Source organism: Fringilla coelebs (assembly GCF_963513975.1).
Source record: "Fringilla coelebs genome assembly, chromosome: 5".
Taxonomy (NCBI): domain Eukaryota; kingdom Metazoa; phylum Chordata; class Aves; order Passeriformes; family Fringillidae; genus Fringilla; species Fringilla coelebs.
The window spans coordinates 70965714-70979047 of NC_140033.1; the positions used below are offsets into that span (position 1 = coordinate 70965714).

Genomic DNA, 13334 nt, shown 5'->3' on the forward strand with positions numbered 1-13334 from the left:
AAAACCAAAAATAAATGTGCTTTGAATAAAAATTATACACATTCCACTTCAGTATCATTTTATTTAATTTTGTACTAGTCAGTTATGAAAAAAAATGTTTTTCGTAAAAGTGGTTCACTTGAGTGCTTTTTCTCAAATGTGAAAAAATACATAAAGGTTGTTTGGTACTAAGGGATGTTTTTTGTTGCTCCTAACCCAGGATGTGGGCCTGTTCTCTCTGCCTTGCCTATCTAAGATTGATCCAAAATAATACATGCCTGCAATAAAACACCAGGCATCCATCTTCACTCTGCCACCCTTTCTTGATTCTGTATTTTTGATTCTGTGGAAGTTCTGTATTTGGGGCCAGCTGGTGTTTGTGTTCATGAGGATGAGGGGCTGTTCTGAGGTTTCAATCTGAGGATATTCACAACATTGCAGCACTGAGCCCCCAAAGGGGCCTAGCAGCAAAGTTGCTTTCCCAATGTGTTTGTTTGAACAGCCAGGTGTCTGCTAAGGAAGGCAGGAGCCTCCCTTGAAATGGAAAGTGTAAACCCTCTCCCTGTGAATTATGATTTTGAAATTAAGAGGCTCTCAGGGAAAGATATGGAAATAGGAGTAACACTTCTTTACTAGGAAAATAAAGACAAATGCAATAGTACAAAAAAAGAGAATGAACCACTGCCAGAGTCAGAGCATGCCCTGCCCCCTGTGTGTCAGGGTGGTGGCACAGTCCCATCCCCTCCCAGGGTGGTGGCACAGTCCCCTCCCATGGTGGTGGCACAGTCCCATCCCATCCCAGGGTGGTGGCACAGTCCCAGGGTGGTGGCACAGTCCCATCCCAGGGTGGCACAGTCCCAGGGTGGTGGCACAGTCCCATCCCATCCCATGGTGGTGGCACAGCCCCATCCCCCATCCCATGGGTGGCACAGTCCCATCCCAGGGGGTGGCACAGTCCCATCCCAGGGTGGTGGCACAGTCCCATCCCAGGGGTGGCACAGTCCCATCCCATGGGGCTCAGCCCTCCTGCAGTGCCAGCTGTGGCTCTGCTGCAGCAGATCCTGCACAAGGGGGGAGTTTTCCTCTGCAGCTGCAGGGCTGCTGGAGATGGGCCTGCTCTCCCTCTGGGAATGCAGGGCAGGAGAAAGCTGCTCCTCTGGGAATGCAGGGGGCAAAGGCTGCTGGGCTGTTCCAGGGCAGATTGGATCCAGGTAGGAATGCTTGGCTCCTGCCCTGGGCACAGCATCTCCCCATGGGATGATGGAATTTGATCAGCCCTGCAGGGACACTCACTGGCCATGAAGATAATTAATAATTAATGGCCCATGAACAGCAGAGATCTCCTGGGGGAGGATTGGCTGTGGGAGAGATAAAGCAAACTGCCCCACCTCTAAAGAGATGGCAACAGAATGCACACCCCCAGCCACATCTTGGATTTCCCACCTAAGACACCCAAAGAGTCCAACTCAGACACCAGAATCGCTCTTGCTACCAAAGAAACAATCTCTCAAGGTGTCTGTAAACACATGTGGAAGGCTCTTTCTCATATGGGAGCAATTATATGGAACTATTTGTGATGGCAGCTGCAGAAATATTTTACAACCTCAGACCCAGCTTGCAGCAGCCTCCCCTTGTGTGCAGGGCAGCTGGAAGCTGCAGCTCTGTCTGCAGTTGGGTCTTGGGTTTAACTGGAATGACATTTTTGCAAGTATCAACAGGACATGGGTGAATCTGTTTTGATTTTTTCAAATTATGTAAAACAAGGCTTAATATTGAGGTGGTTGAGCTTTTTACGGTTTTCATGGTTTACCAATTGAAGATGGATTATGTTATCTTTCCAAATGTTCCAGAATATAAGTAATTGCATGCAAATTTTTAATTGATGTCTTTGCACAGTAAGAACTTCAGACAGCTTTTTTGCAAGTTCAGGATATTTAAAGGTGCCAACAGGATTACACTGCCCCTTTAATTAATAAAATGTGTGAGGAACTTCAGTGAGTGAGGTGTGTCTTGCTACTAAATATATTCATGAAAATGTCAGGCCTTACTGTAGCTGTTATGGGATATAGCTACAATTCTATTTTGAAAGCTATAAATGGAATTCAAAAGCATTCTGTTTGTTTGGTTTTAAAAATGGAGATGACCAAAGCCTAGTCATTAATGGTATGTTACTAAAGAAATTTGGAGGTATTTAAGCAGATTTGGCAACAGAAGACTAGGACTTGGAATCCCTTTTCCCTTTTTGTAATTTTTTGCAAGAATGGGAAGCTGTCCAATACAAAGTGGGAATAATTCTTCAGTAATTCTTGAAAAGCTTCAGAAACTGTAGCAGATTTTGTACATAAAGCTCTTTATAGCAGTTTTCATCTTCAAAATGTTGCAGGTGATCGTAAATACTCAGCTTAACTATTTTCAGAAAAGCGTGTTTCACCATCATCAATTTCCCTCATAGTTATTCCATAAGGATCTCACATGCATAATGCTAGTTTATCTTGCCATTTGATCTACATAATTTCCTTAATGGGTTTTTTTTTTCTTGTGGCACTGAAATAACTCAAAACCATCTCCAGGTTCTGGTGCTTCATGGTGCAGGGATTTTAGTTCGGCTTAGTGTGGGGTGTAGCTGGAAGCTGCTGCCCTCTCATGGCTAAATCAGGTCCAATTTGAGGCTGGTGTTGTCTGTAAGGAAGCATCAATCATGTGCATGCTCTGTAGCAAAAGGCTGTAAGAGGAGCTCATTTGCATTTTAGATAAGGGAGGAATAAATCCATGTTTATGACCTAGATTTTGTCCTCTGAAATAAATTAACAAGAAGTGCTTTGTCATACTTAGGCACGCATCAATCCTTGGTATAGAAAATTATTTAGTATTTCAGCTAATGCTGAAAGTTGCTAAGTGACTGTAGAACTCCAGACTTTTAATGGGGCAAAAAATTAAGGAAATAATCCTTTGAATTCATATCTCAGTTGAAAAGCAATAAAATATTATTATCAAACAAAGACGTGTATTGCTCTTTGTTTCACTTGAATGACTGATATGGAATGGCTTGTCCTTGACAATTACAAAATATAATTTCTTCAGACAATTACTGCAGTTTTCCCATGGACTGCTGTTAAAAGAATCTTCTTTTTTTTTTTTTTATGTCCCTAGTAATTGCTCAAGATTTTCTTAGGGAAACAAAAGGATTTTTTAACTTTTGAGAAAGCAAACATTTCAAATGGAAATATGGAAAGCATGTGGAAACAGTGTAGAACTTCAAAGGTTTCAAAACTTTACCTATCCAACATATAGACAAGTTCCAAGATTTAATCAAAACTTGAAACCAAGTTTGCCAGTCCAGTAGGGTACTAGACTGGCAAACTGGTAAAACGATGAAATATGGATTATATCAGCAAGCGCTAACCAGAGAGGAAACATCCACTTTTGGCTGCTACAGTGCATTCAGTCAGAATCATTGATTCTTGAATTTGCTTTGAATTTCTTGAGCTTTTTTTAAATGGCATTCAAAGTATTATAAAAGGTGAGAGCAGGATAAACCCAACCCGCAGCGAACAACTTCCGATGGCCATAACGTTAACGCTAACAAAAGGAAACTTGTGTTTCCAGCATCATCTCCTACCAGACGCTGCCGAGGAACATGCCAAGCCATCGAGCTCAGGTGCTGCCCCGGTACCCAGAGGGGTACAGGACGCTGCCGAGGAACAGCAAGACACGTCCAGAAAGCCTCTGCAGCGTGGCTCCCTACGACAGAGCCGTGGGACCCGCCAGCGCCGAGGACAAGCGGCGCTCCATGCGCGACGACACGATGTGGCAGCTCTACGAGTGGCAGCAGCGCCAGTTCTACAACAAGCAGAGCACTCTGAGCAGGCACAGCACCCTGAGCAGCCCCAAGACCATGATCAACATCTCCGATCAGACCATGCACTCCATCCCCACGTCCCCCTCGCACGGCTCCATCGCGGCTTTCCAGGGATTCTCCCCGCAGCGGACGTACCGCTCGGAGGTGTCGTCGCCGGTGCAGAGGGGAGATGTCACCATCGACCGCAGGCACAGGACGCATCACACCAAGGTAAAAAAAGCTTCCTCTGATATTTAAAGCTCTCACCTGCAGGGCTCTTCAGTAGAAACTGGAAAACTGTTGTACCTGAGTATGTTTTACTGTAACGGAGATTGTTGCACCGCTGTTTTTGCAGAGAAAGGTTTGGTTTTAAAAAGGACTGTAAAATCTATGGGTAGTAAAAATGTATTTTTTAAAACACTAGAAGATGAAAGCATGTCCTGATATTAGTGCTCATGATAATATGTTTCCTCTAAAAAAAATAAGGAGTCAATAAGCAAATTATTCAGAATACCTCATGCATGTACAGAACTCTGACTCCTTTCTAGCACCAGGAGGACTCAGAATCCCATTTCTTTAGAGATGCTGCTTTCTGTCCTTCAGCAACAAGTTTGGCTGCCTTGGGCTCCAGCAGCAAATCGAGTATATTGTTCCTTTTTATGCCTTTGGGCTCTTAGGGAGATCACTGAAGATCTGTCTAAGTGCACACAGCCTTAGTGCTTGACCACTGAGAGGGAGACATGAAGAATTGTGAACTTGAGTGCCATATGTGCTGCTCTGCTGCATCCAGCACGCTTGTGTTACCAGATTGGAAATAATTAAATAAAAATTACTGCTTCAGTTCAATGTAAAATGCTCCTGAGCATTTTTTCTAAAAACTTTATCCTTGGATGTCTTCTTTTTGATGCAGGGAAAGAAAAAAATCTATAACTAAAACTTAAAGCAATTTAAACAACTTAGAGTTGATTATCAGGTGTTGGATTTTAAAGTTTTTTAGATCCCTATTGCCAAAGGAGTAATTTTGCTTTGGCATCCTTTATGTCTCGACTGCTCTAGAAATTTAGTAATCAATGTTTCTCACATATCTGAGAAATACCACTGGGTCAGTGCTGCAGAGTGTGTATTACTTGTTTTGCTTCCTGATGTTTTATTCCTTGTTGAACACTTTATGCTAGTCTTTCATTTAGTATTGAGTATCTTTTATACAAACCTCCTGTTTCCCTTGAGTTTTTCATGCTGTTTGGTTTGTATTTAATTAGTTGCACAACCAGCTTTTGCCATTAACTTTAAAAACACCCCTGTCTTTAAGAGGTGGGTAATTAGAAGCCTGATTATTTGAAATCAGTAGGGTAAATTTAACATCTGAAGCCCATCTACATAGAGATCTTAGGTTTTTCTGTGGCTTTCAATGGTTGGCTTTCTGTTCTTAGGTTCTCAAAATCCTGCTGAAACCCCTCTTTGACAGTGATTTGAAAATGCCAGGCTGTGTCTCTCCAGAGCTCAGTCCCATCTATGTCCATTAAGCACTCTCCCAAGTTGAGAGGTGGGATGGATTTTCCTCTCCAGAGCTGTATAGCCAATATTTGTCATTTACAGTGCTGCACTTCTGCATAGATAGCCAAACAGAAAGGTCTAGAATTTATCCAATGTTCTGTAATTCTTCTATCATGAGACGTTAAAACAGTGTTCCTCATAATATGTCAGTTGTTACAGGCTGGAGCATTTACCCACATGAAGATCAATTTTTGCCACCAATATATTTTTCTCCATGTGCTACAAGACTGTAATCTTATCATCGCAGGCTGGACTCTCACATTTGCAGAATTCCTGGATGTAGCAGTGTGATGTCATAGTTTGTCTCCTATACCTGCTAGCATTTGTTATCCTTTTAAGCCATTGCCTTTTTTAAACTTGTTCCCAAGTGATGAGTTAGAAAGAATATCTGGAGAAGGACAGAAAGCAGCTCAAATACTCTTTATTGTGTACAAGACAGAAAGGAGACTAATGTCCACTTAGTGCATGAACCCCCTTGTGTGTGACTGTTTCAGTTTGAGAAGTCAATGAAGACATGGTTTGAGGAATGAACATCGTGAGCAGATGCCAAAACCTTCTAATTTTTTTTACAGCATGTGGTTTTGAGTTGATTGCCTGTATGGGTTTAACTGGCATTCCCTAATACCAAGTAGCCACCCTGCAGCTTGAAAATTTTATTTCGTATTTCTTTTCACATCAACAATTTTTCTGTCTTGTTGTGTCTTTCCTTACTATTCCAAGACCTTCCCTATTATTCTTGAAATAGAAGTGACATCTGCAGCCCTGAGAATGCTGCATGACACCCACAGAATTTACTTTATCTAGCAATCTGCCCCTAATATTTTGAGAGTACAGCAAGACAGAAAAAGACTGCCTCCCCAAATTGCTGTTATTCAGCTGTCCTTAAATGAACTGTGTCCTAGGAGTTCCCTTTGGAACACTGCTAAAGGAAATAAGTCCTCAATTTTTATTTTTATTTTTTTTAATCACAAATCATTGTAGATGTACTTTCCTAAGGTAATTTGCCATGACTTTTTATGCTAAATCTGTCTGTTGTTTTCCAGGATTCTTTTAAAATTGCTACAAAACATTTCATATTTGTGAATATTTAATATTTTTCAATGTTCTTAGCTGATGTCTACATTTATTTAGCATATATTTAAGTGATAATAATGTACATTTAAGAGATAAACACCCACTTTGGTGACTGTTACTGGTTATTGCATGTGTTTTGGAAATAGAACTGTAGTGGGAGTCTCTCTCAGAAATAAATGTGATTTGTGGGTAGACCTTGCTTGTGGTCAGCACTCTGTCCATAGAGCAACAGTAATGATGGAGAACTGTTAATTAAATCAAATATAAAATTTGGGGTATTTCAAAAATTTAGGGGCTTGAGTAACCTAGGTAGTAAATCAACAGGGAGCATGACTGGCACAAATCATAGCAAATTTTCATGAGGGGGAAGTTGTCTTGGTGTTTTTGTGTTAGCATTTGAAAGTTTTTGAGTCTTTAGAAATAACTGTGGGTCACACTGTGCTATTTTTTTTTGTGCAGCATGTCTTTGTGCCTGACAGAAGGTCGATGCCAGCAGGTCTGAGTTTACAGCCTGTTACTCCTCAGAGCCTCCAAGGCAAAACAGTGAGTTGGATTTTTATTTGGTACATCAGGGTTTTTTTAAAGAATAATCCTTTATGTATGAAGAGGCAACATTGAAATTTTATTCTAGTTAAAGCTTGCTTTAAATGTAACCTTTATTTAAATTATCAGGGGAAGAACTACTCTGTGATTCCACAGAATTTTAAGGATATCATGTAGCTGCTGAGTCAAGGTTTTCCTTGGGAATTACAGATTTATTATTTTTTAATCATTGTTGATACATTGCTGAAATTCCTGGGAGAGGGTAGACTACATCACAGAACACTTATTTCTCCATTAATTATTTAGAAAATCCTAGAAGTAAAGTTTGGCTTTTTTGGAAATGTAAAAGAGTGTTTTCTAAAAGGATGTCCTTTCTGACACTGTACTGTGCTAGAGCTGAAATTCTCATTGAAGATATTTCATCTAAGTGATGTTGGTGAATACTCTCCACTTTCCTCATTGAAACATGACTCTCAGCCAAAAAATTGCCCTAAATTTATGTCACTTCTTTACCAGTTTTTGTCTCCTTTTTTTGTCATCTCTCTGTCCATCTGGAAATACCGACTGAGAGAGTTATTAACTTAGAAAACAGATTTTTTTTTTTTTAATTTTTGGATCATAATGTGGGCAGCCAGTCCTTCCACTGCCTGTTTCCTGCACTTCCCAGCACAGATTTCTGGCACCTTCAGAGACTTTTGGGGTTGGCCTTTGGCATCTGGAGCCTTCCAGACATTTCCTGGCGTTCGTGGCCCCCTCAGCTCTGCTGAGCTGATCTCCAGAGGGACAAGCAGGTCCAGGAAACCAACCAGAAACCCACAGCAGAACAGTGCAGGGCCAGGGGAGGAAACCTGGAGGTAGCCCTGAGAAAAGTTTGTGTTGTGGTTGTTGCAGGAGTCCCAAGACCTGCATCAAATGCACAGCACCTGCAGCAGCTTTATCAATGTCTAGAGAGGAGTAGAAGTTCTGTTCTAAGAGCTCCTCTGTGGAGAAAAAGTTTGGGTTGGAGTGCCATGAAATAAGTTATTCCTAATGCACTAAAATTGGGCTTTTCAGAATGTACCAAAAGGAGTTTTGATCTTGAAAAAGTGGATCATTGCTCCTTTTGCTTCAAGATGTTACTTTTTGTTCTCATATTCCTAAAAATTAGACTCCTTGTGCTTTGAGTGGATGTTACTTCCCAGACTGAAAGCACTGTTGCCTGTTTTTGGAGAGACCTCCAAAATGCCTTGTATAGCAGTCCACATTCTTCCACTTGCCCTCTGGAATTCAGTATTTTAAATCCAGCTATTGAAGGAGAGCTGTAAGAAGGAAAACTGCCATCAGACAGTTTGGGTTTGGTGTTGGTTTTCCCTCAAAAGAAAATGAGCCAACTGAAGCTATGTGGAAATCCCTTGCTCCCTCTTGTGGGCTCCTCTGTTCTGAACTCACAGAAGTGCTGGTGCCATGCTGCTTCTCAGGGATTCTCCCTCTTTATACTGAGAAACTGGGATTCACTTTCAGCTTTTTTAATGTGGGCTTCTCTGGAGCTCTTTACTTCTTTGCTTTGGGGAAGTTCTGTGCCTGTGGGAGAGAGCAAGCAGGGGTTTAGGAGCATTTTGTGTTTGGCTTTGTTTAACTCACAGGGCTTGTGAGAAAATGAAAATGCTGGATGAATATTTAACCTCTTGTAAGGCTGATTTCTGGAGAAGTGTAAGAAACAGAAGCAAACAGGAACTTCACCAAAATACTTGTGATTCTCAGTGGTTTGTTTTCTTTGGACAACTTGCTAATAGAATTGGTCCCCAGGGATGGTTCAGGTAGAATTTCCCAAACTGACCTAAGCTGATCTGTGTGGAATTACCTAAAAAACACTCAATTGAGGTGGACTTTATTTCCATAATGCATGTAATCTATAATAAGTCTTAAATGCTATTCTTCATCCCTTCCTAAGGCTGTATAGTACAGCTTAGTCATAAAAGTTAAGCAATAAAATAACTGAAGGCCTCAGAAAGGTGGGATGGAAAATTATTTTTGTCATGCTTGTGCAGCTATATTTTGTGAAAGGTGATTATTTCTGAGGTAGTTCAGTAAACATGGGATTGTCATCATTTTTTCCTCTCAATTTTGACGCATACATTTGAAGAATTATTTTAAATAATTATCTGAAGAATTATTTTTAAAGCTACATTTTCTTGAGGGCATGTTTTGATTCTTTCACCTCAATGTGAGCTCAAATGGCTGCCCACATACAGGTAACAACATCCTGAGGGCTGGAATTGTTTCTCCTTGATTTAAGTCAATATCACCAATTTGATATGCATGTCAGGAAAACCGAGGACTGCACAGACTTTGCCCGGCAAAATCCTCAGTTATTTTTCTCCTTAATACAGAATGTTTGACTTTTATGGCATTTGCTGGTTTGAGCAGTCAAAGGCTAAGCCTTCATTTTATATTTGGAAGAGTTCAATTGGGGAAGATGTTTTCTCTTGTGTTGTATCCCTGCCAGAGTTCCAGCAAGGCGCTCTGACGGGTGCACCTTACTTCACTTTTTAGAAGCAAACCTTTTATGAGGCGTGCCTTGTTTTAGTGAGGGGTTGTTTGGGGTACCAATTAACCTTTTCTCTGCTCTTTGGCTTCTCACACTGCACTCCCTCAGCCGGAGGAGCTGACCCTGCTGCTCATAAAGCTGAGACGGCAGCAGGCGGAGCTGAGTAGTATCCGGGAGCACACACTAGCACAGCTCATGCAGCTAAAGCTTGAGGCCAGCAGCCCAAAGGTCAGCCATCCAGCAATGTGTGTCCTGCTCCATCCTCACTAACCCACAGCCATTCATTAACCTGAGTCTGCTTTGTGCAAAATTCCCTGGCTCCTGTGAGAGTGGAATTAATCCCGTGTGTGCGTGGTGCTGCGCTATCAACCCTTTGAGGTTTTCGTTTTTGAAATACCAAAATCACCTGGGAGTGTTTTAAAGCGCCTTGTGGCTCGCTGGAGTTCTGGGCTAAACAGGCAAAACATCAGAAAGTCACCCCAGGACGATTCAGGTTTAAAATGAAGTGGTTTTCATCTATTATTTTGTATTACAAGCAAAATTGGTCATGATAGATTGAGATTGATCTGCTGTTTATGCAGCCTCCGATCAGATTCCATCTTGTTTGTGGTATTGTACAAAAAGCAGGACATGTTGAAAGCATGGATTTATCAAAGGGTTCATAGTTACCTGTGTAGTGGACATTGACATAAGCTTACTGTGTTTTATGTGTAAACCAGAATGAATTGTAGTAGTTCCTGGTCTGATTCGTAGCAAACTTTCATCATTTCTGTTTCAGGCTCAAAACTTGTTAACATTTCACTAAAAAAGGCAGTTTAAAACAGCATTGTATTTCTCCATAAAACAGAACTGTCTATCACTGTCTACTTTACATCCTTTCAAGCTCTTTTCATGCATTCTGCACCTTCTGTCCCTTTCCTTTTCCCCTCTGACTGCTGCCTGCTAGAATGAGATTCTTTCACATCACCTTCAAAGGAATGCCATATATTTGGATCACCAGGTGGGATTTGCAATTTACTTGTGTGTTTATATTTCTTAATGCTTTTTGCCTGCTCCTGTCAAAGCTGGAAATATTTGGGGAGAAGGATTTTCAGTGCTTTTTGTGAAGTTGGATGATGCCCACAGCATAGAATGTCTCAATTGATCACAAATTTAAGCTCTTATGGGGAAAAAGAATCCCTCAATTTAAAATTTGTCAGAAAACAGCAGCCAATCACCAATTCATTTTTCTGTTCTAAATATGTTCCTAATTTCTTTTTCATAATAACACTAACTGTAGCATTTTACCTTCTTTAACCAGTCCTAATATGTTTCCAAGCTCATATGACACACATGCAATTTATAAAAAATGGGCACTTCTGAGAATTTCAGTTTTTCAAATTAAAAAGAATTAGATGTTTCTACAGGACATTAAATGATGAGGAGGTCAAACATGAAGAAATATTTTAAACAAATCATAGCATGTCTCATTTTTCTCAGTTCATTCTGAAGAATTTATATAAGAATAAAGTTTAAGTCCTTCCAATTTCTGGTATCTTATGGAGTGAAGGTTCAGTTCTTCACTAGGGTACAGGTCTTCACTAACATAATTGACTGCCAAGTGAAGAATTGCAATGCCTCTCTTTATGGCCTTGTTGCATGACCAAATGGGATTTCTGTGCAAGTTGTGCTTGAGAAGTTTTGAAGTGGTTTTTTTTTTTCTGCTAGCAGTTATAAAAGACAGTCATAAGTGCTTAGAACTAAAATAAGCAACTGGATGACCATTGGTTAAAAAGATAAAAATCACTTTTTGTAAGAATCTTTTATATTTATTATGTCTTTTATTGAAACTTTTGAGCCTTACACTTAAAAGAAACTGTTAGAACTTATATGTTCCTCTACAGGGGTTTCAGTGAGTTATTCAGCTGTGCACAGACACACACAATACACACTCTCACATGGGCTTGGTTGACTTTATTTTCCTATTACCTCTTGAAAACAGGGTGGGAATTGTGATCAATTCATTTTGATGGTAATGCATTTCCAAATATCTCTGTATTGTTTTATTTAAGGGGCTGCAGCAGGTCCAAAACAGCAGGGACACATTGCTTGCTAAATTAGACCAAAATATTTCATCCCAACTCAAATATTTCCAGTCTAAAATGTTTTGGAATAAGGGAGTGATTCTGTCTTCAACAGTGTAATTCATTGTCAAGGATTAACTGTCAATGTGAAGTGTAAAATTGTTGTTATTGCTTGGTTAGCCAAGCTTGTGAGTATAATGGGGGGAATTGTCCATGTACAAGATGCAAAGTAGTAAAAATTATTTTCCTTTCACGTGCACCAGATAAAATTTAGAGATGTGATGTGGTAAGCATTAATTTAGGAAAGTGTGTAAGTCGACAGTTGTGCCATACCAGAGATGCAGGGAATCAGGACAACTTAGAAATCAAGTCTAAAATCTATTACCTTAATCACAAAATCATGGAAGAGCAGGTTGGAATACTCATTTCTCTTGTTTTATGATAATGTCATCTACCTGTAGGAAACAAATCCCCCTGAAAGTCTTTCTGCTTTGAGTACCATTGCTTCTAGGGGTGGTATCACATTTAAAGCTTTTCATTACTTTGCCAAATACCAATTTCCCTTTATGCTAAAAGCATTAAAAAAGTCAAAATTTCATTCAGTGTAATTGAGGCCTTTCCTCCTTGTTACCAGCATCTGTAACCAGCGTGTATAATCTCTTACCCTCTCTGGATTTCAAATGTCCTATGTACCTAAATTAGGTATTTCCACTTGTGTTTAATCTCTGGAAATATTGTCAGAACCTACTTTGCTTATGGCACATGGTGGGACTCCAGTCCCTGTATCCTCAACTCTCACCTTCTTGGTCACAAAGAGCTCAGTACACAACAATAACAAAACAATAAATAGTAAATTTGTAACAGAGGTTGCACAGGTGACTTTTCAGGCAGACTAAAGTTCATGTGTAGGGGAGGTAACTTGGATTCTGCTGCAATAAGCTGGCTGCTGATTAGGTGGTTTTCTTGTCAAGAATCAAGAATATTTAATCACCTTTTTGAAATCATGCTTTGTTTTTGTACTGCTGTTTCCTTGGGCAATGCTCAGAAATTCTCACCTTACACTTCCTGATGGTTGTGTATTGTGCTTTCGGAGTTTTTGTTGTTGTTGTTGGAGTTCAGAGAGAGGGGGGGAAGAAAAGCCTGAAAAGACTTGGCCCACAGATACCCAGCAATATGATTTCTTCCCTGTCTTAGGGCCAAATTAAGGTGGTCCAGAACCCTTTTCTTTTTAAATCACTCTGCTGGCTCAAGGTTTGCAGAGTTGGGGGAGAGATTCAGTGGTAGTAAAAATGTTGGAAGAACTGCTGTAAATCAAAGTTGGAGCTTCTAGAAGACCAGACATTACGTCAAAATGTCTTTTGAGCAAATCCACGTTGCTTGTTTTCTAATCTGGATTTAAACAAACTTTGAAGAGTTCAACAGAAATTAATTCTGGCACTGCCTGTTACTGGTCAGAAAAGGAAAATATGAAATCTTGTAGAAAGGTATTAGGTAGAGGATATGAAGTGGTTGAAATCCTGATAATAAAAACGCATACAAACCTGTATGTTCCTAATAAGATAGTTGAGCCTCAGAGAAATGTTTCTTTTATTAATTTATTTTAGTTGGTTGTATTTGATTGCTTGGCTCTGGGCCTTATTGTTGGTCTCCTTATTGAGATCTCTTTTAGTATCACCACTCTCTGGAATGCACCCATTCTCTGGACAAAAATTTTAATGTAGAGGGAGAACAGCTTCTTGTGTCAGTTCTGGTTTTC

At 40.2% G+C, this 13334-nt stretch overlaps 1 protein-coding gene across 8 annotated transcripts in view; it reads left to right on the forward strand.

Annotated features, from left to right (window-relative positions):
• PLEKHA5 (pleckstrin homology domain containing A5) overlaps positions 1-13334 on the forward strand; it is a 161447-nt gene that overhangs the window by 119440 nt on the left and 28673 nt on the right. For 7 of the 8 annotated variants that reach the window (XM_084206406.1, XM_084206404.1, XM_084206408.1 and 4 more), the window contains exons 11-12: positions 3586-4048; positions 6905-6988. In XM_084206406.1, coding sequence (XP_084062532.1) covers positions 3586-4048; positions 6905-6988 — 547 coding nt within the window. Of the gene's footprint in view, positions 1-3585; positions 4049-6904; positions 6989-9623; positions 9744-10461; positions 10516-13334 lie in introns of all 8 variants that reach the window. The other variant, XM_084206411.1, reaches the window with a different exon arrangement.